Source organism: Indicator indicator, chromosome 33, assembly GCF_027791375.1.
Source record: "Indicator indicator isolate 239-I01 chromosome 33, UM_Iind_1.1, whole genome shotgun sequence".
NCBI classification, from domain to species: domain Eukaryota; kingdom Metazoa; phylum Chordata; class Aves; order Piciformes; family Indicatoridae; genus Indicator; species Indicator indicator.
Genome location: NC_072042.1, coordinates 7,264,245 through 7,289,227, shown reverse-complemented (window position 1 = coordinate 7,289,227; position 24,983 = coordinate 7,264,245). Strand labels below are relative to the sequence as shown.

The following is a 24,983-nucleotide window of genomic DNA, read 5'->3' as shown; positions in this document are numbered from 1 at the left end:
AATAAAGAAGTTGGTCTTTTCAGTAAATTTACCCTTGGCATTCTGGTTCCTGCCCATCTTTCTACTTTGCTGCCCATTCACTGTCTTCAGTCCTTCAATCCAACTCTCATGAACATGAGCTTCTAAGAAAATCACTGTTGGATGCCACTAAAGCATCTCAAAAGCTTTCTAGTGACTGTGTGAGGTTGACCTGAGCCTGGGAAAGAGCCATATAGTTGGAAGCTGATGTTCTGTTTAAGCTAAGCTGTTATCATGAGCTAGCAAGCTGATAGCTCTATGTTCTTCAGCAATCTTCCTGAAGAGCATTTTGGAGAATAAAGACACAAAGGAGCATTGTAAAACTGCTGCAGACCGATGCCTTCTGCCTGGTGATCTCCACCTATGTCTGAGGAAATAATTCCCCATCAGTTTAGAACACCTTTATCAGCAGCCTTGTTTCAATGGCATTTTGTGTATCATGCCTTTCTTCTCATCATGGACACACCCTGCTGCTGTTAACATCTCATTAGGATGTTAAGATTTCGTAGCATCTTCCACTGTCCTGTCAATGACTATGGTAGAGCTGAAGATCTGTTAGCAGAACCAGGCCAGAGTGATCTAATTGAGATAATGGTGCAACAAATCGCTGCTGCCCTGGCAAAGTTTCCTGCTGGATGGACAAGCAATACACTTAAGCTGACATTATGTTGTGTTAGAGGTGAAAGCAAAACAAATAGCACTTCTGTACCTGTTCTGAGCCCTTCTCAGGCTTTTGTGCCTTAAACTCTTGGAGAAGTAGCAGATAAAAACTACCTGTAACAAATGTCTATTCAAGGAGTAGTTTGGGAACTGAAGCTGCTGCTAAGCATTTCCTTGCCTCCCTGCCCATGTGGATGTGGAGATTTGACACAAGATTGAAATACTTTCATAAAGCCGCCTTCTGCTCACCTTTGTGTCCCTAAATGTGACCTCTGACAGTCTGTGGTATTCCACCAACCGCAACAGGAGGCGCTCCATGAGCCTGAGGGGAGTAGTGGCATATCCTGGATTTAGTGTTGGCTCTGCGTGGTCTAGAGCACAGCTCTGGTGAGGAGGGACTGAGGGAACTGGGCTTTTTCAGGCCTATAGAAGAGGAGGCTGAGGGGGAGACCTTCTGGCTCTCTACAACTCCCTGAAAGGAGGCTGGAGCCAGGTTGGAGTGAGGTCTCTTCTCCCAAAGAACAAATGATAGGACAAGAGGAAACAGCCCCAAGTTGCCCCAGGGGAGGTTTAGGTTGGACACAAAGAACAATGTCTTCCCCCAAAGGGTTGTCAAGCCCTAATCCAGGCTGTCCAGGGCAGTGATGGAATCCTCATTCGTTAGAGAAGTTTCAAAGCCATGGAGATGTGGTGCTGAGGGCCATGCTTTGGTAGTGCCCTGGTAGTGCTGGGTTAGGTGTTGGACTTGGTGGTCTCGGAGGTCTTTTCCAACCCTAAGGATTCTGTGACTCTGTTCTCTGGTTCTGTGATTACTGAATGAGTGGATCTAGGGGACTGCTGGGCCTCTGCATTCTTATCTGTGATTTTCTCCCTCCTGCTGTGCACCTGGCTGTGCTGTGGGCTGGTAGCAGTCTCCTAACCCTCAGTTACTCTGAATTTAAGGAAATGAGAGCCTTGGGCCCTGACGTGGGGAGGGATTTGAGGGTATGAAGGCCAGCAAAGCTTCCCCACCAAAGCCTGTTCATGGGTGCTAAGCCTGTTTCCTAGGGCCAAACTTCAGGAAGGTAAAGCTGAGAGGTAAAAAGTCCTAGGGGACAGCTGGTATGTTGTTATCCTCTTAAGGAGGAGAGGAGTCAAGGAGTTGCTTTGAAAGTACAAACTGTGGTTTCTTGACTAATGTGAGAGATTGTTTAACTTCAGCCTAGACCAGTGAGGTATCCTGCAAGAATGTTGGAGTGGTCTCTTCTCCCTAGTATCAGGTGATAGAAGGAGAGGAACTCGCCTGAAATTGTGCCAGGGGAGGGTTAGGTTGGAGATGAGGAAAGATTTCTTTGCTGGAGAAGTGGTCAGGGATTGGAACAGGCTGCCCAGGAAGTCCCCATCCCTGGAGGTGTTCAAGAAACCTGCGGACATGGCACTTGAGTCCATGGTTTAGTGGCCATGGTGGTGTTGGGCTGATGGCTGGACTCAATGGTCTTGGAGGGCTTTTCCAGCCAAACAATTCCTGAATTCTTTACTGGCGCTGCAGAGCTCAAAATGCTCACGTTTCCTTTTAGGAGAGAGGTAGATGTGACGCTTTGAGCCACGTCCCCACAATGTGTGAGCCACCATTCTGGGGTTGTTTGTGAGAATCTGAACCAATGTTCTTTGGAGCTGTGTGTCACTTACTCATCTTCATGTTTGTTTTCAGCTTCTGGCCAGTATTGCAGCACCTGAAGCAGAGAGGAGACTTTCACATGGAGCTACAAAACAGCTATCCCCTGGATTGTGTAGGGTTTGTATTTTGGAATCCAAATTAAACAAAGTGTGGGATTCTTTTTCTCATGGACAGCTACAGGAGTAGCCCTGCTTAATTACCACGTAAGAGAAGATGAAAGCTGAGGACTCCACCTGGCAAGGTTAAATCTGCTTTTATCTTCAGGTGCTAAAGGCGAGACATCCAAGGCAGGTGGTACCACAGCTCACCAGCGTTATGTAAGTCTGGAAAAATGCAGCAAGCTCCACAGATGGGAGGAGGAAGTTTTCTGGCCCTGAGCCTGCTGTGTTTGTGGTACCTGCAGAAATGTTTCCAGCGTCCTTTCTAAGAGGATGAAGATGTGGTGATGGCCCAGCTTGGGTTACTCTGAACTGCAGGGACTCTGGGATTGCTGTTTGTGTCACAGAGACTGAAAGAGCTTTGCAGGCTGCAGAGCTGGAAGGACGTGGGTGTTGGGCATGAATTGGTGGTTTCCACAGCCTAAGCTGGTGGCCCCTTGCCATTAATGGGTGGTAAATTAAAAGCTTGACAGTTAGCGTGGGGGTGGCCAAGGAGAAATTCCAGCTGGCTCCCAGCAGGATGGAGAGGCTGAAAGCTTTTCTCTAGCAGATGTGGGGCAGTAGCAGGGTCGAGGGGCCTGACAATGATGTTTTCTGTGTGTTAAACTCCTGTTACTTGGGCTGGTTTCAGCAGATGGGTTCCTGTGCTGCATATCAAAAACCGTGAGGTGTTTCCCCAAATCCCTTTGAGGAACAGAGATCTTTGCCTCTGATCTTGTGTCTCTGGTTACCTGCTTCCTAATCCCCAGCTTCTGCTGAACAAGGTCTGAGAGGAATTTTTACCTTCCAGCTTTGCTATCTCCCAGTACATCTTGTAAAGTTTTCTGGATACACCAGTTCCTGGGTTTGACTTGGGATTTGCTTAGACATGAAATGAATTTGGTGGCAGGAGAAGGTTTGAATGCTGAGTGTGACAGCTCCGGTTAGAGATGAGCAGAGCCAGCTCAGGACGTGGCACTTGGCACAGCTTGCTTTCACTTTGGCCTTGGCTGGAGCATTTCCTCAGGTAATCCCTTTTGCTTTTCCAGTTACTCTGCTCTTTGTCCTTCCCAGTTACTCCCAGTCACAATAGTTTTGCTGAGTACAGTAAGAAGGGTTTGGGGGTGCTGCTTGATACACACTCTTATTTCATAGTATCATAGAATCGGTCAGGGTTGGAAGGGACCACAAGGATCATCCAGTTCCAACCCCCCTGCCATGGGCAGGGACACCTCACACTAGATCAGGCTGGCCAGAGCCTCATCCAGCCTGGCTGCAAACACCTCCAGGGATGGGGCCTCAACCACCTCCCTGGACAACCCATCCCAGGGTCTCACCACTCTCATGGGGAAGAACTTCTTCCTCACGTCCAGCCTGAATCTCCCCACTTCCAGCTTTATTCCATTTCCCCTAGTCCTATCACTACCTGATATCCTAAAAAGTCCCTCCCCAGCTTTCTTGTAGGCCCCCTTCAGATACTGGAAGGCCTGTATCAGTATTCAGCCTGAATTTATACATTTATATATTTATACAGCCTGTATTCAGTCTGTCCTCATAGGAGAGGTGCTCCAGCCCTCTGATCATCCTCGTGGCCCTTCTCTGAACACCTTCCAGCATGTCTGTATCCCTTTTGTAATAGGGGCTCCAGAACTGGATGCAGTACTCCAGGTGTGGTCTCACCAGAGCTGAGCAGAGGGGGAGAATCACCTCCCTTGACCTGCTGGCCACACTTCTCTTGATGCAGCCCAGGATCTGGTTGACTTTCTGGGCTCCAAGTGCACACTGACAGCTCATGTTGAGCTTCTCGTCCACTAGCACTCCCAAGTCCCTCTCCTCGGGGCTGCTTTCCAGCCAGTCCCTGCCCAGCCTGGATTTGTGCTTGGGATTGCCTCGACCCAGATGCAGGACCTTGCACTTGGTCTTGTTGAACCTCATGAGGTTGGCTTGTGCACACCTCTCCAGCCTGTCCAGGTCCCTCTGGATGGCATCCCTTCCCTCCAGCCTGTCTGCTGCACCGCACAGCTTGATGTCATCAGCAAACTTGCTGAGGATGCACTCAATGCCTCTGTCCATGGCACTGGCAAAGATGTTGAACAAGACTGGTCCCAGGACTGAGCCCTGAGGGACTCCGCTTGTCCCTGGCCTCCACTGGGACATGGAGCCATTGACAGCTACTCTTTGGGTGCGGTCATCAAGCCAGTTCTTTATCCATCTTGTGGTCCACCCATCAAATCCATGTGTCACCAGTTTGGAGACCAGGATGTGGTGTGGGACAGTGTCGAAGGCTTTGCTCAGGTCCAGGTAAATGACATCAGTTGCTCACCCCTCAGCTATTAATGTTGTCACCTGGTCATAGAAGGCCACCAGGTTTGTCAGGCAGGATTTGCCCTTGGTAAACCCATGCTGACTGTACCCAATCAGCTCTTCACTATTCTTCTGTCTCAGTAGTGCCTCCAGGAGAATCTTACCAGGCACAGAGGTGAGACTGCCTGGCCTGTAGTTCCCTGGTTCTTCCTTCTTACCCTTTTTGAAAATGGGAGTAATGTTTCCTCTTTTCCAGTCAGTGGGGACTTCCCCAGACTGCCAGGACTTTTGGAATATAATAGAGAGGGGTTTAGCAACCTCCTCTGCCAGTTCTCTCAGTACCTTTGGGTGTATCCCGTCGGGTCCCATGGACTTGAACACTTTCAGGTTCTTCAGGTGACCACGAACCTGATCTTCACTTATGATGGGCAGTTCTTCCTTCTGGTTCTTGCCAATAGCTTCCATGACTATTCCAGGAGTGTGGCTGGAGGCCCTTGCAGTGAAGACTGAGGTAAAGAAGTCATTGAGAACCTCAGCCTTTTCCAGGTCACCTGTGACCATTTCACCTGTTTCCTTTCTGAGGGGGCCCACACCTTCCCTAGTTGTCTTTTTACCATTAATATACCTGTAGAAATTCTTAGTGTTCCCTTTGACCTCCCTGGCTAGATTCAATTCAAACTGTGCTTTGGCTTTCCTAACCAGGCTCTTGCTGCTTGGGCAGCTTCCTTATATCTCCCCATTCCAGCTGTCCTTTCCTCCACTCCTTGTAGAGCTTCCTTTTAAGTGATAGTGTGTCCAGCAGCTCCTTGCTCGTCCAGGCAGGCCTCCTAGCATTCTTCCCTGCTTTTCTCTTTGTTGGTATACATTGCTCCTGGACACAGAGGAGGTGGTCCTTGAATACTGACCCGCTGTCCTGGGCCCCTCTTCCCTCTAGGGCTTTTTCCCACAACACTTTGACCAGCAGATCCCTGAAGCGATCAAAGTCTGCACGCCTGAAGTCTAGGGTCATAAGCTTAGAATACATACTCCTGGTTGCCCTGAGGATCTTAAATTCAACTGCTTCATGGTCACTGCAGCCAAGGCTGTCTCTGAACCTCACATTGGTTACCAGCCCTTCCTTGTTGGTGAGAACAAGGTCCAGCATAGCACCTTTTCTTGTTGGTTCCTCTACCATTTGGAGGAGGAAGTTGTCATCTATGTATTTCCTCAGCTAATAGAAGAGGAGACTGGGGAAGGATCTCATTAATGCCTATAATTACATTAATTACCATTAATGCTTAAAGGGCAGGTGTCAGGAGGATGGAGACAGACTCTTCTCAGTAGTATCCAGTAACAGAACAAGGGGCAATGGATGCAAACTGGAGCCCAGGTTCCATCTGAACAGAAGGAGAAACTTCTTTGGTGTGAGGGTGCTGGAGCCCTGGAGTAGGCTGCCTGGAGAGGCTGTGGAATCTCCTTCTCTGGAGGCATTCCAAACCCACCTGAACATGTTTCTGTGTGACTGACTCTAGGTGATCCTGCTCTAGCAGAGGACTTAGACTCAATGATCTTCAGAGGTTCTTCAGAGGTTCCTTCCAACCCTCACAATGCTGGGATTCTGTGGCTCTGTGACATTGTGCTGCTCCTGTTGGAGAATTTCCAGGACTAAAGCCATGGTAGACAGCTCGGTTAGGTGATGGAGAGCTGTATGTGGCCAAGGCCACATACAGGCAGGGTCCCTGGGGAGCCACTGACACAGCAACCTGCCTGGATCCCCAGTACCTGCCTGCTTTCCCTCACTGGTAGTGAGCTTTTCCTGGGCACTTCCATGTGGATTGTCTGCTCCCACCTGTCTGGTGGTGGCAACTGCAGCCTCTTTCAGCCCTTGCTCTTCTCCCTCTGCTGGCTCCCCAACCTGTGCTACAGAGGAGGCTGATGTGAGGACCCCAACCATGCCAGATGGTTTCCTCAGAGCTTCATGGACCTTGTGGTCAAGTACCACAGACACGCAGTGGGATTTTCCCTGCTTCTCTGTGGATCTCCATCCATCTTCTTGTCTCCTGAGCACCCATTGTGTCACTCTCTGGGATTCTCCCCTTTCAGCATTTGGAAGATTCTCATCCCAAACACTTGGTGTTTACCAAAGGTTGAATTTTTGGGGTGCTTTGTTGTTTGTTTGTTGGGTTTTTTTGTTTGTTGGGTTTTTTTGTTTGTTTGATTGTTTGTTTTTTGCTACAGTGAGCTCCCGGTCTCTGTCCTGCCCTCAGACTGGGCAGGGAGGTCTCTAGGTTCACTCTGCACACATGGCTGTGCCAGGGAGCACTCTGGCTGCTCGGGGAATGCCTCGTGACTCAGCACAGCAGCTGCAAGATCCATGGAGGAGGTGGAGGACAGGCCCACCTGCTTGTAAGCTGTCCACACCAGCTTTGACGGGCTGTTTTTAGAAGAGCTTTGGTCACACAAGTTTTGGGGCTCACTTCCAGACTTCCTTCTGCTTTTAACAGGTTGTCAGGCTTGTTTTGTTGGTCATCTGGCATATTTGTGGTCAGGCTACCAGCTTGAAAGGATGAGTCAGAGAATCACAGAATCATCTAGGTTGGAGAAGATCTTTGAGATCATCAAGCCCAAGCATTAACACAGCACTGTGGGGATTTTCATCTGTGAACTTTTCTCAGAACAGATTGAAAAGTCACTACTGTTCTCCCTCATCCTTTTGCGCTTTCATCAGCAGTCTCAGGCTTTTCAACCTGATGTCTCATGGTGACTTCACCATCAGTACCCCCAGAACTGTCAGCAGTCTCTTACTAGCAGCTGTAGGTCTTCTGAAATCCCTCCTGCTGCTTCTGGATGACAGAGCCTGACAGAGGAGTTGTTTTGGCAGAATGACTTCTGTTTCCAAGAAATTTCCCTTCCATTGCCTGAGGGTTGGGTGTTCCCTCCTCTGCCTTCCAAAAGGCAGGACAGAGGAGGAAAACTGTGGCTGATGCTTTCACCTTTTGGAGAAACAACCCTGATTTTGTGAGGAGGAGGAGAGAGAGATTGTCTTTATGCCACCAGACTGGAAAGTGGTGGAGGCAGAGCTGGGAGTGCAGCTCACCCACAGTGCCAGTCAGGGGGTTGTTGATGGCGGTCTTGCTGCCTGGGGGTCGCAAGTGGCATGGGAAGGCATGGCACAGACTGGGGTGGCACAGCACAGACATAGCACAACATGGAATGGCATAACCCAACAAGGCCATGGCATTGAGGATTGGGTGTTGATCAACAGCAGCTGAATATGAGCCAGCAGTATGCCCAGGTGGACAAGAAGGCCAGTGGCATCCTGGCTTGGATCAGGAATAGTGTGACAAGCAAGGCTAGGGCACGGATTGTTTCCCAGTGTATTGGGCACTGATGAGGCCACACCTTGAGTACTGGATTCAGTTTTGGGACCCTCACTCCAAGAAGGACATTGAGGGGCTGGAGGAGGTTCAGAGAAAGGCAACAAAGGGGAGAGGTCTGGAGAACAGGGCTGGGGAGCAGCAGCTGAGGGAGCTGGGGGTCTTGAGGCTGTAGAAAAGGAGGCTGAGGAGAGACCTCCTTGCTCTCTACAAGGAACAAGCAACAGGACAAAAGGAAATGGCCTCAAGCCTTGGTAGAGTTAGAGAATGGTTGGACTGGAGGATCTTGAAGGGCTTTCCAACCAAAACGATTTAGTGGTTCTTTGAAGTGGGGTGGTGGGGGTGCGCGGCCATTGCGGGCTGGGCGGGGCTGTGCGCACTACACCTCCCATAAGGCTCCGTAATAGGGCCAGGCCCCAGCAGCCAATCAACACCCGCGCTGCCCCTGTATAAAGGGGCGGACGCAGGCGGTGCTCGCTCTCTTTCCGTGATGGCGGTTGTAGTTGTGTGATGTTTGCGGAGTAAGGACAATCCGCTGCCATCCGCCGTGCCCGGGGCTCTGGCGCCGCTCGGCCCCACTGTATCGTTCTTTCTGTCCAGGCTCTGCGCTGCGGGCCGCTCCGATGAGCCGAGAAGGGCTGTGCGGCTGCGGCAGCGCTTTTCTCCTTCTGTTCCTCCGTAACCGGGCCTGGCATGGGTAAGTGACGGCCTCCGCCGTGGGCCGAGCCAAAATCCACCCTGGGAGAGGCGGCTGTCGGGCGGGGTAGCCCCGCAGGCCTGCCCGGCCCTATCGAAGCTGTGTCTGCCTCGGTGCTGTGGCTGATGCAGTCAAAAAGGAGCCGAGAGCGAAGAGATTTTCCTCGACGGTCGCCGCTCAGTTTGAGCTTCGGTAACTGTCCGGCAACATCTCGGGAAAATACAAAGCTCGGGAAGCGGGAGGCTGAGGGGTTCACCGGTCCTGGCTGGAGGTCGAGGTGGTGTCTGGGAAGGGAAGCACTACCCCAGGTTCCTGCTTCTGGGGTCCGGATTGGTGTGGGGAGAGGCGGGAGGTGCCGGCTTTTCTGTTGTTCAAGATACTATATCATGTCCTCGAAGCTCAAGACTTTGTTCTTCCCCAGCAGCATCCCAGCATGGAAGGCGACCCCGGTGCGTGGTGACAGCCATGTCTTGGCAGCGTTGAGCAGGTTAGAGGTGTGGTCCAGGCTGTGGAATCAACCTGTGTCCTGGGGATTTGGTGGCCTCCATGGCTGGAGCAGCAGATCCTGGTCCGCTGCTCATAGATCCTGTCAGTGTGGCGCTTGTCCAGGGCACTGCGGATCCTCTGTGGATTAGAGGAGCTTTAAAAGCCCTCTGCAGGCAGGTTTCATGAAGAGCTTCAGACTCCCCCTTACTTCTTCCTCTGTCAAGGTCATTTATGGGTGGAACAAGGGGATTTTCAGCTACACTAGGCCCAGCCAGTAGCAGAGCTGGGAATCTGCTCTGATCCAGAGCTGCCCTAACACCATGTGACCCTGTAACAGCCGTTGCTGGGTGAGCTCTGGGCATGTTAATCCAAGAGCTGTGGCTCTGTGCAGTAGCTCCAGCTCTCCAATGACATGCAAGAGCAACGGGAAGGTCTTTGACTGCTGGGCCTCTTCCTGCCCATTGCTGTCACTCGCCCCTCCTATATATTTTCAGGAATTGGGGTGTGCTGTCCTGGAGGGTGTCGGTGGTTTCTGAGTGGGGAGTGTCCATGATGCACTCGCTGATGATGATGTTCCGGGGGGTGTTCTGGTGTGTTCCAGGCTTCCTTGGTGCTGACTAGCTCACTGAGCTGATGGTGAGCCTACAGGATAGACCTGAGGTGAGAACGTGGCTCGCTATCCTGAGCTCTGCAGCCTGTCCCTCCAGATCCCTTTCCCATCAGATCTGAATACCGATCTTATGGTCAAAAAAGGAGGAAAAACAAAGTTCAGACTGGTCTTGGGCTCCATACTGGTGGTGTCCAGCTCTGAGAGGGGCCAGTGGGAAGACATTTTGTGTTGATGCTGCTCCTGTGGGAGGGCTGGGGTGGGACTGAGCTCCCCTAGTCAAGGAGAAGGTTGAGTGTTGGGAATGTGTGGAGAGTGGCTTGCTGTGGAGGTCTGCAGGCTGGGGCTGGATCTGATGCCTCCATTCCCTGTGCACAGTGACCTGTTAGCTGCAGATCCTCACCCCTGGCTCTCTGCTTTCAGGAATGGCAGCATGGAAAAGGGCAGGAGCACGTGAGGCCCTGTCCCAGGCAGGGAACTGGGCTTGCTTTCCTAAGGGCCTGAGTTGGAACAGCTGTGACGTGGAGCTATGTGAGTGTCCTTTGTGGGCTGTAACCAGCTGCTGGGGTTTGGAGTGGGATCCTGCTGGTCCTGGAAGACAAAGGACAGATCCAGCCAACTGTGCCCATGCTGGAAGGAGCCAGTCCTTAGTCTGGGCTGTGCTGGTGGGGATGATGGACTTCATTTATACCTGGAACCATTCCAGGTCAGGTTGGTTTGGGCTCTGAGCAACCTGCTCTAGTTGCAGATGTCCCTGCTGACTGCAGAGGGGATTGGCTAGAGGAGCTTTAAAAATCCCCACCAAAACCACTCCATGATTACCATTTTTTAACTGGGCAGGTTGTTCGCTGCAGAGCAGTGCCCACGAGATGGTCACACCACAGGAGCCTGGTCAGTGATGACTCCCTTGCTTTGGAGACTGATGGATGAGTCTTGCGGATATGGGGCTGAGGCCAGGCATGATCTAACCAAACACTCCTCATGGTGTGGGGAGAGGAAGAGGGAGTGTCAGGGAGGTATGGGGCAGGGAGTGGTAGTGAGATCCAGGTAGGCCCAGCTGCTCTTACTCAGGCTGCTTTATTTCTTTATCACCCCTCCAGGTCTCTGCAGTGTGTGGATCTTAGGTAAGCTGGTCCCAAAGGGCTTCGGTGCTGCAGAGCAAGACTTGGTTTTTCTCTAGCTTTCCTCGAGAAGTGGGAGTTTGGTGTAGCGAGATCCAGCCCCTTCCCAAGCCATGATGTAACAGCTGGGTGGTGTAACAGCTGCTCCTGGGCTCAGTGCACCTGCACCATGGGGAGAGGGAACTGGTTTCGCTCCAGGTGCTGCTCAGAGTCCCATTTAAATGCTTAGTCCCTCCTGTTTCTCAGAAGAGCTTGGGGAAGGGTCCAGATGGGAAATACTTTGAATAAACTCTGCCCCATGGAATTCTCACTGTCTGCTGCAGGTGTTGGAGTGGGGTGGCACCTGACTGCTGAGCCAGGGCTGGGACCTCTGGGTGGGTGGTGGGAGTAGTCCTAGCTGATGTCCTGAGTGCTGGGGATGAGACAACTGAAATCTGAGCACCTGGTTCTGCCAGAGATAATGGATCCTGCCAGGTAGGTTCTGTCAGTTCTGCCATGGCTGTACCAGGCAGCTGGTGCGGGCTCAGATGTGATTTTGTCTCACTGGTCTGTCTGCAGAGTTGGCGCTTCCCATAGTGTTGAGCCACCTGAGTAAGCTGAGGAGGATCCCTTTGCACTCCAGAGCTGGGCTAACCAGGAGCTGCTCTTTCCCTTTCTTCAGACATGGGAGCTGGGGCAGTATCCACCACTGGCGGTTCCTCCTTGGCCCCCTGGGTGGTGGGTCCCTGTGTGTGGAGGAGGGTTGCAGAGGTGAGTGGAGCACCCCAGCTCCTGCCCAGGGACAGTTGCGTTGCCCTGGTGAGTCGTTGCCCATTTTCTCAGGTGGGGACCAAGTGCAGTGGAAGCTGCCCCAGAGGTGCTGCAGCCTTTGTGGTGTTTCTGTCTGACAGCTATCGTGAGGGGCAGGGCCAGGTGGTGTCAGAGTCCGCATGCCTCTGTGGGTGCCCCGGGCTGTTTGCAGAGAGCACCTTTGTCCTGGGGACTCTGAGACAGTGCCTCTGACCCCTCTTCCTGTCTCCTCATGGGGACTTGGGTGCCCCTTTCCCGCAGAGCTTGTCCCTCTCGGCTCCCCCAGGATTTTGGCTTCTTTGGTGGCTCCAGCGCCTCTGTTGGGACATCACAGCCTGGCCCCTTCCAGCAAAGCCGGGCAGCGGAACAATGCCAAACATCCTGGATGTTTGGATGGCAGGATGAGGACGGAGCCGGTGGCTACTCCCTCGTCCCTGGGACACTTTGTCTGCCTGGGTGCCTGTGAGGCCAGAACTGTCCCCAGGGAAGGTGCTGCAGGGTGGGGCAGGGGTGGAAACCTGTTGCCAGTCCCACCAGCACAGCACAACCAGCTGGGCCAGGACCTGGCCAGTCTGGAGCTGGTGAGTCAAACTGCCTCGGGCATAGCAGCCAAGATGGGAACAATGAGAGGTCCCCCCCAAGACTCTGACCCTGAGGGACACTACCAGTTCCGTGTCCAGGAGGGGGAGAGCAGCCCCCAGCCCTACCATCGGCGTGGAGTTCTACAGCCGAACCGTGGTGTTGCCACCCACCAGCAAGACGAAGCTGCAGCTATGGGACACTGCCGGCCAGGAGCGGTTCACATGAGCTGGGGACAGGGACACAGCCCCCATGTGGGACCCCAGCACTCAGCTGACCCTTTGCCCTGACACTGGGGTGGGCGTGTGGGGACCAGCAGTGACAGCCGCTGATATGTTCGGGGTTGATGAAACTGCTGAGCTTGGAGCGAAGCTGGAGCTGATTTTGGGGGGTGGCCAAGAGGGCAGAGCTGGATGCAGGTCCTGGGGTCTTGGAGGGCTGGAGGATTTCCTTCCTGATTGGATCAGGCTGGAGTCAGGAGCTTCTGAGAGCATGAACGAAGCTCAAATGGGGTGTGAAGGGCTGAAGATCTGGAGGCTGTGGATGGAGGAGGGTGCCAGCACTGCCTCCATACCTGGGAGCCTTTTGGGAGCCCGGGGACTGATCTAGGGGTGCTCCATTTCTGCCTAGCACTGAGACCCCCACCCATTGGTGTTGCCCCTGTCCACTGCGGCTCAGGTTGGGGTGGAGGGGGTGGAGGGATCCTGAAGCCCCTGCAAAGACCCCAAGCCGCCTTTGGACCTCCCCCCCCCCCCAGTCTGGGGCTGGGGGGATGCTGAGCAGAAAAGGGAGAGTGCAAGTCGACCAGTCAAGTCTCCCCTTCCTAATACCGAGGTCCTAGCTGGGACCCAACAATCCCCCCAAGCCTCATCCTATGGATTTAGATGCCGAGGTTCGCCCCCAAATTTACCATGGTGTGCCCAGGTCCTTCTACCGAAGTGCAGCAGAGGCGCTGCTGTTTTTTGATCTCACCAATTGAGCATCCTTCGAGCACGTTCCTGGACGGTACTGGGAAGCAGCTGAGGACAGCCCCCTCCTTCATCTTGGTGGGGCACAAGAGTGACCTGGTGGTGTGGCAGTTTAGGCTGGGTGCCCCCTGCCACTGCTACATGAGATACACCTCTGGTGTCCTGGGTGCCCACCCAGAGGGGTGGACACAGGAAATGGCGTATTTCTACCCATAAATCCTGCGCCCTATAAGGCCATCTGCAGAGTCATTCTCTTCCTCTTTCTTCCCTCTGCTCCCATGGGAGATGTCCTCTCTTATCGGGTAATGCCGGGGGAGTATCCTCAAGGCCTCTTAGGCCTGTCTAGGCCTAATGCCAGGAGGAGAATGGAGGGGGGGCAGTCTCAGACCTGGCCAGCCTGAGACTTGCCTAGCAGTAGGAGGGGGGGGAAGGAAGAGCCCTGAGGGGTTGGGTAGACCCTCAGGTGGGAGGAAGGGAGGACTGGGAAGCTTTTGGGAATTCTGTGAGGGGTTCTGTATGCTTTGGGATACTCTTTGTCACTATGCTTTGTAGCTTGTAGTTCTCTGTAGCTTCACCAATTCGTTTTTCCATTTTAACTTTTTCCACCACTCTCCAATCCGTTTGCATGTGTCATTCTTTTGTCCCTTTCGGGGCAAGAGATGTTCTGGCTGGCCTCAAACCAGCACAGGTGGCCAAGCACATGGTGTCAGCGGAGGAGGCCTGGCACCTGGCTGCCACCCTGGGCATCACCTTCATGAAGACCTCAGCCTGCACCAACCTCAACGTGGAGTTGGCCTTTCAGATGCTGGCAGGGGGCATCCAGTGAGCTCTGGGGGAGCAGAAGGGGCTCTCCCCTCACAGTGGCTGTAGTGGTATCAGGCTCATCCCCAAACAGAGCCACCACCGGACCCTGGTGCAGGGGGAGCCCCGGGAGTGCTGCCAGTGCTGATGGGGACCCTCCACCCATGGGGCTGCTTCCCTCCCACCCCAGCACCCTGCAGTCTCCCACCCTTGGGTGATGTACAGGGCTGCAGTCCCCACCCTGGGTTATTTCAGGCCCTTAACTGGGGGGGCTCTGAGAACCTGACACTCCCCTGCAGGGGTGGTTTGAATAAACCTGAGGCATTTCCACACCAGATTAAGATTGGGCTGAGCACTGGGCCCCGGGGAGGGAGGTTTAAAAGCCCTGGAGCTGTGGTGCTGAAAGACACTTGGTGGTGCTGGGTTCATGGTCGGACTGGATGATCTTCAAGGTCTTCTCCAACCCAAAAGGTTCTGTGACACATTTGCTCTGCTATGGGAGGGTCGGTGATGGTGTGGCCACATCACTTGATGGCCCTCCTGTTCCAGGGCCACTGGGAAAATGGGACCAGGCCCAGCTTGGGTGCTTCCAGTTGGATGGAGCCAAGATAAAGGAAGCGAGGAGGCTGCGCAGGAGCCACCCAGCACCCATGGTGTTGGGAACGCCTCCTGGGTGGAGGAGCAGAGGCCTCGGTGCTGCCTGCCTGAGCATGCTCCTGGCACTGGAGCCAGCAGAGTGTGGCAGTGCTGATGGAACCTCGGTGGCAGTACCAGTTCAGGGTCATCATGCTGGGGGACTCCACGGTGGGCAAGTCCTCGCTGCTGCGGCGCTACACCGAGGGTGTCTTCCTGGACGCCATCAACCAGACTGTGGGGGTGGACTTCCATGTGCAGTATGTGGAGCTGGAGCCAGGGCTGAGGGTGAAGCTGCAGTTCTGGGACACAGCTGGGCAGGAGCGGTTCAGGTGGGTCTGGCTCCAGCCATGATGTGGGGAGGGGTGACAGGGCCAGGTGTTCCCCTGGCTTTAGACTGCTGGTGGGATGTCGATCCCAAGCCTGTGGAGGGCCTGGATGTAGCCATATCATCCCCACCATGGCCCCCTTGCTGGGGGAGCCCTGTGGGAGCCCCTGCAGGCTGCAGGGGCCCTGAGGGTCAGGCTTTGAGGCACCCAAAGCCAAGGGTGTCCCAGAGAGAGGAGCCCTTGGGATTGTTTTGCAAGCCCTGGCTCCAGCTCCAGAGCAGGTACAGGGCACCCCACACAGACACTCCTAGCACCCCTCTGCCCCACCAGCTGCACAGTGATGGGGCAGAGGCTGGGAGCCCACTGGGAGCTAGACAAAGTGGTTTGCCCAGCTCAACTGCCAGGAGCCTTCACACCTCACTGCTGGGGCTGCCTTCCATAGGCTAGGCTGGCTGCTGGCAACAAGGGAGCTCAGGGAATGTGGCTGCAGAGGATGGGCCAGTTTGAAGCATATGGCTGCAGGGGACAGGAGAGCTTGAGTGGCACAGCTACAGGAGATGAGGGCACTCCAGGATGTGCCTTCAGAAGATGTGGGAGCTCCAAGACATGACTGTAGGACACTGGATAGCTCCAGGGATGTGGCTCCAGTGGGTGGGGGAACTTGGATCGCTGTGCAGGGCCATGTCTGCCTGCAGCCCTTGCAGGTACAGCAGAAGGGGCCAGGGCTCCTCACTCTCATGGGGTCTTAGGAGCAAGATGTGGGTTGCAGGAGTCAGGATGTGGCTGAGGCTGCCCTTCGGACAGGGAAGATGCTGCCTGAGGTGAGCCCAGGCAGCCCTGGATCTGCTGACGCTGGTCCTCTCTGCGCCCAGGTCTGTGACTCGCTCCTACTACCGCAGCTCAGCTGGGGGGATGCTGCTCTTCGACCTCACCAACCGCGCATCCTTCGAGAGCGTGCGGCGCTGGCACCAGGAGGTGACGGACACCCTGCAGCCCTCCCACATCATCTTCCTGCTGGTGGGGCACAAAAGCGACCTGGTTGGGCAGCGGCAGGTGGGCAGGAAGGAGGCAGAGAAGCTGGCAGCCTCACTGGGGATGCAGTATGTGGAGACCTCGGCCAAGGATGCCAGCAACGTGGCACAGGCCTTCCAGATGCTGACCCGGGGCATCTACCAGGCACTGCAGACAGGGTGGCTGGCACCCGGTAAGGCGTGGGAGGGAGTGAGGAGCAGCATCCCACTGCCAGCACAGCACAGGGCACAGGTGCCTGAGAAGGAAGAGAAGAGGAACAGATGCTCCTGCTAGAGCTGGGGATACTGGGACTTGCTGGGCTCTGCCCGCTGCAGTGCACAGGAGGTGAGGTGGGGATGGAGCAGCTGAGGTGCAGCAGGAGCAGTGGGCAAGGGCACATTAAACACCCACCCAGCTCACCTCTCTGCCTGCCTGTGTTTTCCTGGGGAAGGGGAAGCAGCTGGTGCCAAGGCTGCCCACGGGCAGGGTGGGGCAGTGATCTGCAGAGGTGGGTGTCATCCCCCCCATATTCCCTCCCCCCTTCTCTTTCCACATCCCTTTCTACAAGGCTGTCCCCAGCCTCTGGCACAGCACCACAGCTGCTCCCAGCACCCCAGGTCCCACAGCAGGTCCATGGTGATTGAAACTCCCTTCAATCACCCAACCTTCTCACCCAGAGCTGGTCTCCTCCATGCTCAGGAGGGGCTGAGGAGCAGCTCCTCTTGGGCACACCAAGCTGGAGCAGTCAGGGAACAACTCCTTGTTCCTGCAAGCTGTGGTGCAGGAGCAGCTCTGCCCCAGCAGCCCCCAGCCTGGTGTTGCCTACACTGCCAGGGCTCCTCAGCAGCTGAGGGGAGCCTGTCCTGGGTGTCAAATGATGTCAGCCGGGGCTGTTCCCCTCCCTGCAAGCACCGTGAGGCCCAGGGCCCAGCAGCAAACCAAGCAGGAGGCCAGGCAGGGCCTCCCTGTTTTGCAGGAGTTCACAGAGCTGCCACCTCCCTCCTCACCACCAAAAACACACCTCGGGCTTCTCTGCTGAAGGCTGTGCAGAGCAGGCAGGGACAGGCATGGGGCATGGCCTCTCCTGTGTGCCAGGCAATCAGAGAAGCAGCATCACCTCAATGCCTTGGCCTCAGCCACTACACCCTGCTCCTCATGGTTCAGGTGATGCGGAATCTCCTCACCCTGGGCTGGATGTGAGGAGGTGAAGCACCTGCCCAGCCCCACCAGCACAGCAGAGCCAGACTAAAGCCTCCCACTGGCTCCAAAGCCCAGGGCAGAGGTCTCCCCAGGATGCCAACCAGAGAAAGCAGCAGTGTGGAAGCTGCCTGAAGAGCACAAGGCTGTGCCATGGCCTTAGAGCAATAATTTCTTTATTCATGTAAAACAAAGGCAAGTATTTGTATAAACACTGACATTACAAAGTACTGGAGCAGGTAGGGGCAGGAGGGAGGAAACAAAAACCTCTACAGGTGCTTCTAATACTGTCCCATACAAAGGCTCTGTCCCTTGGGTAACCACTGATACGAGAAACCACTTTCAAGTCACAAAGAAAAAGTCTCTGGGCTGAGACACACTGTGCCTGTGGGGGAAAGGAGGAAGGGGGAGGAGAATGTTTTTGGCAGAACTCCTCGTAAAGTCAAGATATTGCTGCACCATTCATAAAAAATATATGCTTCTCTGTAAAGCATTAGAAAAAACATCCCACGGATGGTGGTGGAGGCTACAGCTGTCCCAAACGTGCTGGGTCTGCTCCTGGTTCCTCCCAGGGGCTATTTCTTGGTAGTTTTCCGGATCAGAGCCATCCTCTGTGGGAGGAAAGAGAACACAGGAGGCTGAGAAGCTCAAAGTTAGAGCAGAACAAACCTGTCACTGTGCAGCTACAAAGTGTCTTGTGTTCCTCAGAACACGGCTGACTTGTTCCCACACAGGACTTTCAGGTCTGTTTGAATCTTAATGGGGTCTCAAGCTGGAGGCAGACGGAGAGCAAGGACCTGGGCTCCTCCCCTCGAGGGGTGGAACCTCAAAGCTAGTGCACAGATCAAACCCCATTGCAAGGCCTCTCTGAGTTCAGAAGCTGCTGCAGGAGGGGAGATGCAACAACTTCCATGAACTGCAACAGCTCCCGGGGCAGCTTCTCCCTGTCTCTAACCACCCACCCAAAAGGCCACTGCTGGTGACCAGGACAGCTGCAACCAGAGCAGGCTGCTCATGAGCCCCAGACAACCTGACCTGCAATGGTGCCAGACATGGGGCAACTCCTACCTCTCTGGGCAACCTGAGACAGACTCTCACCACTCTCAGCATCAAAAGTTCTTCCTTCTCTCCACTCTGTCTCCCTCTTTCAGTCCAAACCATCCCCCCCTTGTCCTGTCACAACAGGCCCTGCTCACAAGTCTATCACCAGCTGTCTGCTCAGCCCTTGAAGCACTGAGAGGTCCTCTCTGCACAAACCAGTGAAGAGACTCTGAAGTCATTTGAAGTTCAAACCACTTGGAAGAGGCTACAAATTCACACTGCCAGGAGTCAAAGACCATTCCCCTTATGGCTCCTTACCTGTTTGTGAGCTTCTGTAGTGCAGGCTTTTTTGTAGGGCCTGATCTCTTCAGAACCAAAGCCTGGGATCCACATGTTCCACTGACGCTCTGGAAGGGAGTACAGGTCAGCAGCTTTGCCCCAGCCACCCCTCACAGCAGTGTCCTTGTCACCACTGGCAGCAGACTGTCTGGAGCTGGTGATCCACACACCAGCTAGGAAAGCTTCCCAAAAGCAGAGCAGTGGAGGGCTGCACAGTAGGAAATGTGGGAAAGACGTAGCCCCTGTGCTGGAGAGCTTCCAAGACAGGTTACAAACTGCATAGATGAAGGGTAGGTGTCAGGAAGGTGCCAGCCTCTTGTCAGTGGTGCCCAGCAACGGGACAAGGGACAATGGACACAAACTGGTGCTGAAGGCCTGAAGCAGGCTGCCCAGAGAGGTTGGGGGTCTCCCTCTCTGGAGGCTTTCAAGCCATGTCTGGATGTGTTCCTGTGTGACCTGCCCTGGGTGACCCTGCTCTGATAGGGGGTTGGACTCGATCTCTGGAAGTCCCTTCTAACCCCTCCCATCTGTGATTCTGTGATCTGAAGAGGGGGTGGTTAGAGGCAGACACCTCCTTCAGCCCCTTGCTGTTATTAAGAGGCAACAAGGCTGCAGCTACTCACAGGTTTCCAGCCTGACACCAGGGCCATGCCCTGACTTCAGCTGAGAGGAAAACGGGCAAAAGGGAAGCACTCACCAAGGTGCAGCTGCACATCTTTGACCTCCAGGGTGTTGGACTTGCGGTGCCGCGCGAGCTGACAGGCTGCAGTCACCACACTCTCGATGAAATCATCGGCGATCTGCAGCAGCATCTGGGGCAGAACAAGGACAACCACCAAGCTGCTCACATCACATGGGAAGTATGAAAAAAGCCCTCAGGAGATGGTGTTTCAAAGGTGTTTGCTGCTGTTTTAAACTCTTTCAGACACCAGGATGCAGCAGCAGATGGCTGAAGGATGCAGGGAACAGAAGACTCCCGAGGTGTAAAATGAACCAACCCAGCCTCCCTCCCTCACACACAGGGCCACTGGTCCCTAAAAAAAGCCTACATTAGGTCTTTTTGCAGCCCCTGCCATGGGTACCTACTTCCTCCACATCTTCATCCAGCTGCTCATTTGGATCCACCTCACGCACCAGATCCTGCAATTTCTTCTTGGTTAAAACCTGAGCATGGAGGAGAAGGAGAAGGATTTACTTCTTGAGCTTTGGCAGCTGCCTATGCAACACAGCCACAAGAGACCTCCTCTCTCCCATCTCCCAGCTGAGGTGTTGACACAGCTCAGAACTGGCAGAGATAGGAACCATCTGAGACAAGAACCATCGGGTATAAGGAGGCATTTTGCAGCCCCAGGGGTTGCTCTGAACAGGAAGTAGAATGCAGCAGGGCCAGGACAAAGAGGTCTCTTGCACTAAACTGGCCCTAAAATGCCACTGGCTAGAGCAAGGCTGGTGGCAGGGGGGGGGGCAAGGCAGAAGCAAAGGGTTTAAGAGGCAAACAGAATTGCAGGCACCTTGTTGGTGACTGCGTTTGTGCTCAGGGGACAAGGGAGGCATTTCCAGGGCTCTGGTGCTTATCAGCTTTAGTGTTTCAAATGGAGACCAGACCTGGGAGTCCTGGGTTATTCTAGGGCAGAAGGCAGCCCTCTCTCACCCCCAACAGGGCAGGGAGCAGAAATTCTGCTGCTGTTGAGCAACACCAGGACACTCGGGCTTACAGGACAGGGATGAAGTTATCATCCTGATCTGCTAGCCCGGCCAGAGAAACCAGACACACATGGGAAATTCATAAAATCATGGAATGGTTTGTAAGGGAGCTTTAAAGCTCATCTAAGTCCAGCCCACTGCACTCAGCAGGGACATCTGCAACTGGAGCAGGTTGCTCAGAGTCCCAAACAACCTGACCTGGAATCTTCCCCCTGCTCTCTGGGCAACCTGAGGTAGGTTAAGGAAACAGAGAACTAAGCCCCAGGCAAGTCTGAAGGCCTCCCTCATTGTCCTGAGGCAAGGGAGGGAGGTACCTGGTTGCTCTCAGGGCTGAGCCGACCTCCTCCACTGGGCGTCCCAGGCACCTTCGCCACCACAGTGCTGTTGGCCATGGAGCTCTGCGGGGGAGTGCTGGCTGGTTCTGGCTTTATGGAGGAGAAGTTGGAGAGGTTGATCAAGGTAGAAGGGCCAAACTGGTTCATAATCTGTTGGGCTTTAGCTTTGAGATCATAAAGCTTATCCAGGTCCTGTTTCTTCTTGGGGTTGTGGGGACCCAAACCAATCAACTGCCAAAGGAAAGGAAATGCAGAGTTAGCAAACAGAACCCCACAGGCTGATCCTGCTTTTGCCCAGGGTAACAGTGTCCTGAGTAGTCCCAGAGCTTTACAGAGGATCTGGTCTCTCTGGGCGCAGCAAGAGGACAGAAGTGAAGGTCAGGAGAAAACCTTCCCTGGTGCATGGAACATGAAGCTCTCCACAAGGAGCACAGCAGCCAAGCGCTGACAAGAGGCAGAAACTCTGCAGTGGTGCTGACCTGCTTGCTCTGGGGGTGAATCCCACCCGAGGGAGCCACCCCTCAGTCCCCAGCCAGGGACTTCTGAATCCACTGCACCTGGACCACAAAGAGCTTTGAAGACACAGCTTGCTCCTGCAGCAGCACAGCAGAGCAGCAGCAGGCAGTGTCTGAGTCCTCATCTCCTGAGAAGGGGTCGGGGTTCAGGCTCTCCTGGGAGTATGCAGGTGGAGGTTTCCTTCTCAGCAACACCCCACTGCAAGCCCAGCCTGCAGCAATCCCTCAGTGCAGGCTCAGCAATGTAGGGGTTGTTTCCAGTGTTGGGTGCTCAGAGCTAATGCCAGAGCCACAGCGCCAGATTTACTGAGCTGTTAGTACTGAACCAGAGGTGGTTTGTGGCAGCACAGTGATTACTCAGTCCTTCAGCGCCTGAAGCTACCCAGGTTATTTGCCACTGGCTGCCACACAGACAGACTGGCAGCTACTCTGTCATGGCTGGAAGTTTGTTCTGTCCTTACTGCTCCACAAGGAGTCTGGAATCTGCTCCCTGAGCTGCAGAGGCTGCCCCTCATCAGGGTACACTTGGTTAGTTTGGATTAATTCACACCAAACACAAAGGAGACATCACAGAGGAGCACTGGCAAGTGGCTGCTTTAGGGCTTAACTCCACAGCACACTCATGCACTGCCACACCCACCCACACAGAGTGCCTTCAGGACAATTCAGACCCAGGACACTTCTGCAGAGCCCTCAGCAAGTTTCTAGCTCCGTTTGAACTGAATTAACAATGGAAAACCGTTACACTCACACCCATAAACTCCTCAAATGGACCAGAAGCTCAGCACGAGATCAGGAAGGACTTTACAGTCTTGATTTTAGTTCTCAGGCTGTTCACAAACCCACAAAGCAGGAATTCTTAGCCACCATGCAGGGGAGAAAGCCCTAAAATCCTTGGGCAGGAAGCACTTAGGCAGCAGAAAGTAATTTGATTGATTTCTGGATCTTATTGCACTCTTCACGTGCTGTTAAGATCCCCACACAGAAATTCAGGGGAATGTGAAGATCCCACATGCCAGTCCCATGCTTTACTTACAGCTATCTGAGTGTCTAGATCTTTAATAACATCAGCGACCGCTGTGGGGCCAGCGAACGCAGCGGCCATGGTCTCCAAACCTTCCCAGGGCAGGAGGCAGCAGAACCCTACTCTCGCTTCCGCCTCTTCCACACAACTCCCACTCCTACAGGAACACCAGACAGGTCTCATCCCACCCATTCCAGCAGAGCAGCATGAGAGGATGCAGTTTCATGCAGGAGATCACCTGTGGCCCTCACTGCAGCACCAGAGGGTTTACTTATCAGAAGATAACACAGAATCACTGCTGCAGAGGATGAGGATTCACAGACTCACAGAATGGGTTGGGCTGGAAGGGACCTTAAAGCTCATCCAGTTCCAACCCCCTGCCATGGGCAGGGACATCTCCACCAGCCCAGACTGCTCAAGGCCTCATCCAGTCTGGCCTTGAACATCTCCAGAGAGGGGGCATCCATGGCCTCCCTGGGCAACCTGTTCTAGTCTCTCACCACCTTCACTGTAAAGAATTTTTTCCCCAATATCTAGTCCTGAAATGGCAGTAGAACTTGGGCCAAATTCCACTCTTCTGTCAGAAAACAGAGTATCTTGGGATCTGCTGTCAGCAGCGATGTGCAGACGAGCCCGGACCTTCCCTCAGCTTCCCTCTGTGGCAGGATTAGGTTTGACAGCCACAATTAGCACTGCTGTAACTCACTAAGCACTGGTACCACTGCACAGGGTTACAAATGCAATTAAAATCTATGTCAAGGCCAAACAAACCTTCAGCATGTTCTCTGGAGGGATACAAGGCTACAAGGCTCCCTCTTCTGTCAAGACATAACAATTTTTGCCATTATTTAGATGCACAGTCTGGGTGTTCCTTTATTATTAATCACAGGATCACAGGATGTCAGGGGTTGGAAGGGACCCAAATAGATCATCAAGTCCAATCCCCCTGCCAGAGCAGGACCATACAATCTAGCTCAGGTCATAGAGAAACACATCCAGACAGGCCTTGAAAGTCTCCAGAGAAGGAGACTCTACAACCCCTCTGGGCAGCCTGGTCCAGTGCTCTGTCACCCTTATAGTAAAGAAGTTCCCCCTTGTGTTGAGGTGGAATCTCCTGTGCTGCAGCTTACATCCATTGCTCCTTGTCCTATCACAGGGAGCAAGTGAGAAGAGCCTGTCCCCTCCCTCCTGACACCCAGCCCTCAGATATTTATAAACATTTATTAAATCCCCTCTAAGTCTTCTCTTTTTCCAAACGGGGGAAGTTGTTTTCTGCTTTAGTTATAAGAACTGTGAAGTAGAGCATTCCCTTACACTGCTCAGTGAAGGGTCCGTCCCCAGCATTTATCCATGGGCTCCACCAGCTAAAAGGGAACAAATCCCCCCGAGCTGCTGTCAGATGCTGATAGGTAACTCAAACCTCCTCACTCACTTTACCCCCAAACACTAACACTTGGCACCTGGGGAGGCCACAGCTCTGCACTCACAGAGGTTTTCATCCAGCATCTTCCCAGACACCATTTTACGGAGATCACCAGCCCCACGCCTGCCCATGAGGAACGCCATTATAGGACTGAACGATACATTCCCGTGCAAAAGGTCTCCGCCGGCTGCGGGGGTCGAAGCCGTCGGGAAAAAAACTCCGAACTCGCCTCGCCCTGCCTGTCAAGGGGTCACCTCTCCGACTCCAGGGCCTCCCTCCCGATCTCCTGACGTTCGCACAGACGACGGTTTGAATACCGGCGCCAGGCCCGGCTCGTTCCGGTGAGCGGCGGGACACGGCCCGCCGCCCCCGCGCTCCTTCCTTATTTTAGGCAGTAGAAGCTGCTGTAAAGGATCTAGAGCCTTTCGCCAGCGGGGAAAGGACCCCCTCGATCCCCACCCTGCCCCTCCACCGACCCGTACCTCCCCATGACCCGCAGGCGGACCGAAGCTCCGCCACCAGGTGCGCTCCTTCCGCCGCGCAGCCCCGAGCCCTTCCGGGGCACCGCCCACCGCCACCCGGAAGCGCTCCGCGGCGCCAGCAAATCACTAAGGGATCCTGGCTGCGCGTGCGTACCGCCCCGCCCACCGCCAGGCACCTCCCCTGGCGGAGAGGACCCAGCATGCTCTACGCGATTTGCATATCCCTATGTGGACAACGAGGCTGGAAAACAGCAGGTAAAGAAGGAATGGCAGAAATAGGTAAGAGTGGACGAAACAGAGGTTAAATCGAAGAGGAACAGGACTGCGGCGCTGCTGGTGGGAGAAAAACGAAAGGGCAACTCGCCCTACACTAAGTAGAGCTCTACCGGTTTCCCGTATTGGTGCGCGTAATGTGCTGTTTAAAAAGGGTTTCTGCCGTGTGTGGCACGGGGGCGGTCGCGCGGCCGCCTTCGCGGAATCGACATCAAGAGATTTCGGAAGCACAATTTTTGTACGGGGGGTGCCGGTAACCGCTTGTTCCGGCGCCCCGAGGATTTGTAGTCGAAGTGAGAGAGGGAAGAGGGTTGGGTTTTGGGGCTGACGGTGCTTGCAGAGCTCGTGAGGTGGCGGCATCAGAGCGCTCAGCAGCGGCTGTATTAGAGATGTGTATTAAAGTAGAACTGTTCTTCAAAAAACTCCCTAGGGCCTCTCACCCTGAGCGCGGCGCCTCCCGGGCCACCGCTGCCGGGCTCTCCCGCGCAGCTCCATTC

The 24,983-nt window shown here is 54.2% G+C and overlaps 2 protein-coding genes, 1 long non-coding RNA gene and 4 other non-coding genes across 9 annotated transcripts; 6 read left to right on the top strand and 1 right to left on the bottom strand.

Annotated features, from left to right (window-relative positions):
• The first annotated feature begins 8,630 nt into the window (after positions 1–8,630).
• LOC128977736 (uncharacterized) lies at positions 8,631–11,336 on the top strand. 2 transcript variants are annotated; one of them, XR_008489426.1, is made up of 5 exons: positions 8,631–8,829; positions 9,254–9,316; positions 9,917–9,975; positions 10,346–10,453; positions 11,023–11,336. It is a non-coding gene; the product is annotated as an uncharacterized LOC128977736 (long non-coding RNA). The 2 variants fall into 2 exon arrangements; XR_008489425.1 differs by having other exon boundaries at positions 9,251–9,316.
• Positions 8,912–9,056, top strand: LOC128977824 (small nucleolar RNA SNORA16B/SNORA16A family). The gene has a single exon (XR_008489436.1). It is a non-coding gene; the product is annotated as a small nucleolar RNA SNORA16B/SNORA16A family (small nucleolar RNA).
• On the top strand, positions 9,672–9,803 carry LOC128977825 (small nucleolar RNA SNORA44). The gene has a single exon (XR_008489437.1). It is a non-coding gene; the product is annotated as a small nucleolar RNA SNORA44 (small nucleolar RNA).
• Positions 10,810–10,881, top strand: LOC128977820 (small nucleolar RNA SNORD99). Its single transcript, XR_008489433.1, has one exon. It is a non-coding gene; the product is annotated as a small nucleolar RNA SNORD99 (small nucleolar RNA).
• Positions 11,337–12,233: 897 nt separating the features above from the next.
• RAB42 (RAB42, member RAS oncogene family) lies at positions 12,234–16,509 on the top strand. Its single transcript, XM_054395217.1, is given in 5 exon segments — positions 12,234–12,639; positions 14,730–14,777; positions 14,780–14,889; positions 14,892–15,145; positions 16,015–16,509. Coding segments are annotated over 5 exon segments (1,251 nt in total). The 3' UTR covers positions 16,448–16,509.
• A 1,019-nt stretch (positions 16,510–17,528) lies between these two features.
• Positions 17,529–24,260, bottom strand: TAF12 (TATA-box binding protein associated factor 12). 2 transcript variants are annotated; one of them, XM_054395377.1, is made up of 6 exons: positions 24,214–24,260; positions 20,749–21,000; positions 19,817–19,894; positions 19,428–19,542; positions 18,710–18,798; positions 17,529–17,961 (listed from the first exon to the last, which is right to left on the bottom strand). In XM_054395377.1, the coding sequence occupies exons 2-6, from the start codon at positions 20,914–20,916 to the stop codon at positions 17,926–17,928; spliced, it is 486 nt and encodes a 161-aa protein (XP_054251352.1). In that variant the 5' UTR covers positions 20,917–21,000; positions 24,214–24,260; the 3' UTR covers positions 17,529–17,925. The 2 variants fall into 2 exon arrangements, with proteins under 2 accessions (XP_054251352.1, XP_054251351.1); XM_054395376.1 differs by lacking the exon at positions 24,214–24,260 and adding an exon at positions 22,321–22,389.
• A 374-nt stretch (positions 24,261–24,634) lies between these two features.
• Positions 24,635–24,763, top strand: LOC128977818 (U11 spliceosomal RNA). The gene has a single exon (XR_008489431.1). It is a non-coding gene; the product is annotated as a U11 spliceosomal RNA (small nuclear RNA).
• The last annotated feature ends 220 nt before the right edge of the window (positions 24,764–24,983 follow it).

Coding starts and splice junctions, on each gene's coding strand:
- TAF12 (XM_054395376.1), bottom strand. CDS start 22,389: ATGGCCGCTGCGTTCGCTGGCCCCACAGCGGTCGCTGATGTTATTAAA. Junction 21,001..22,320: donor ATCTAGACACTCAGATAGCT/GTAAGTAAAGCA, acceptor TTCCTTTGGCAG/TTGATTGGTTTGGGTCCCCA. Junction 18,799..19,427: donor AGATGTGCAGCTGCACCTTG/GTGAGTGCTTCC, acceptor ACTCCCTTCCAG/AGCGTCAGTGGAACATGTGG.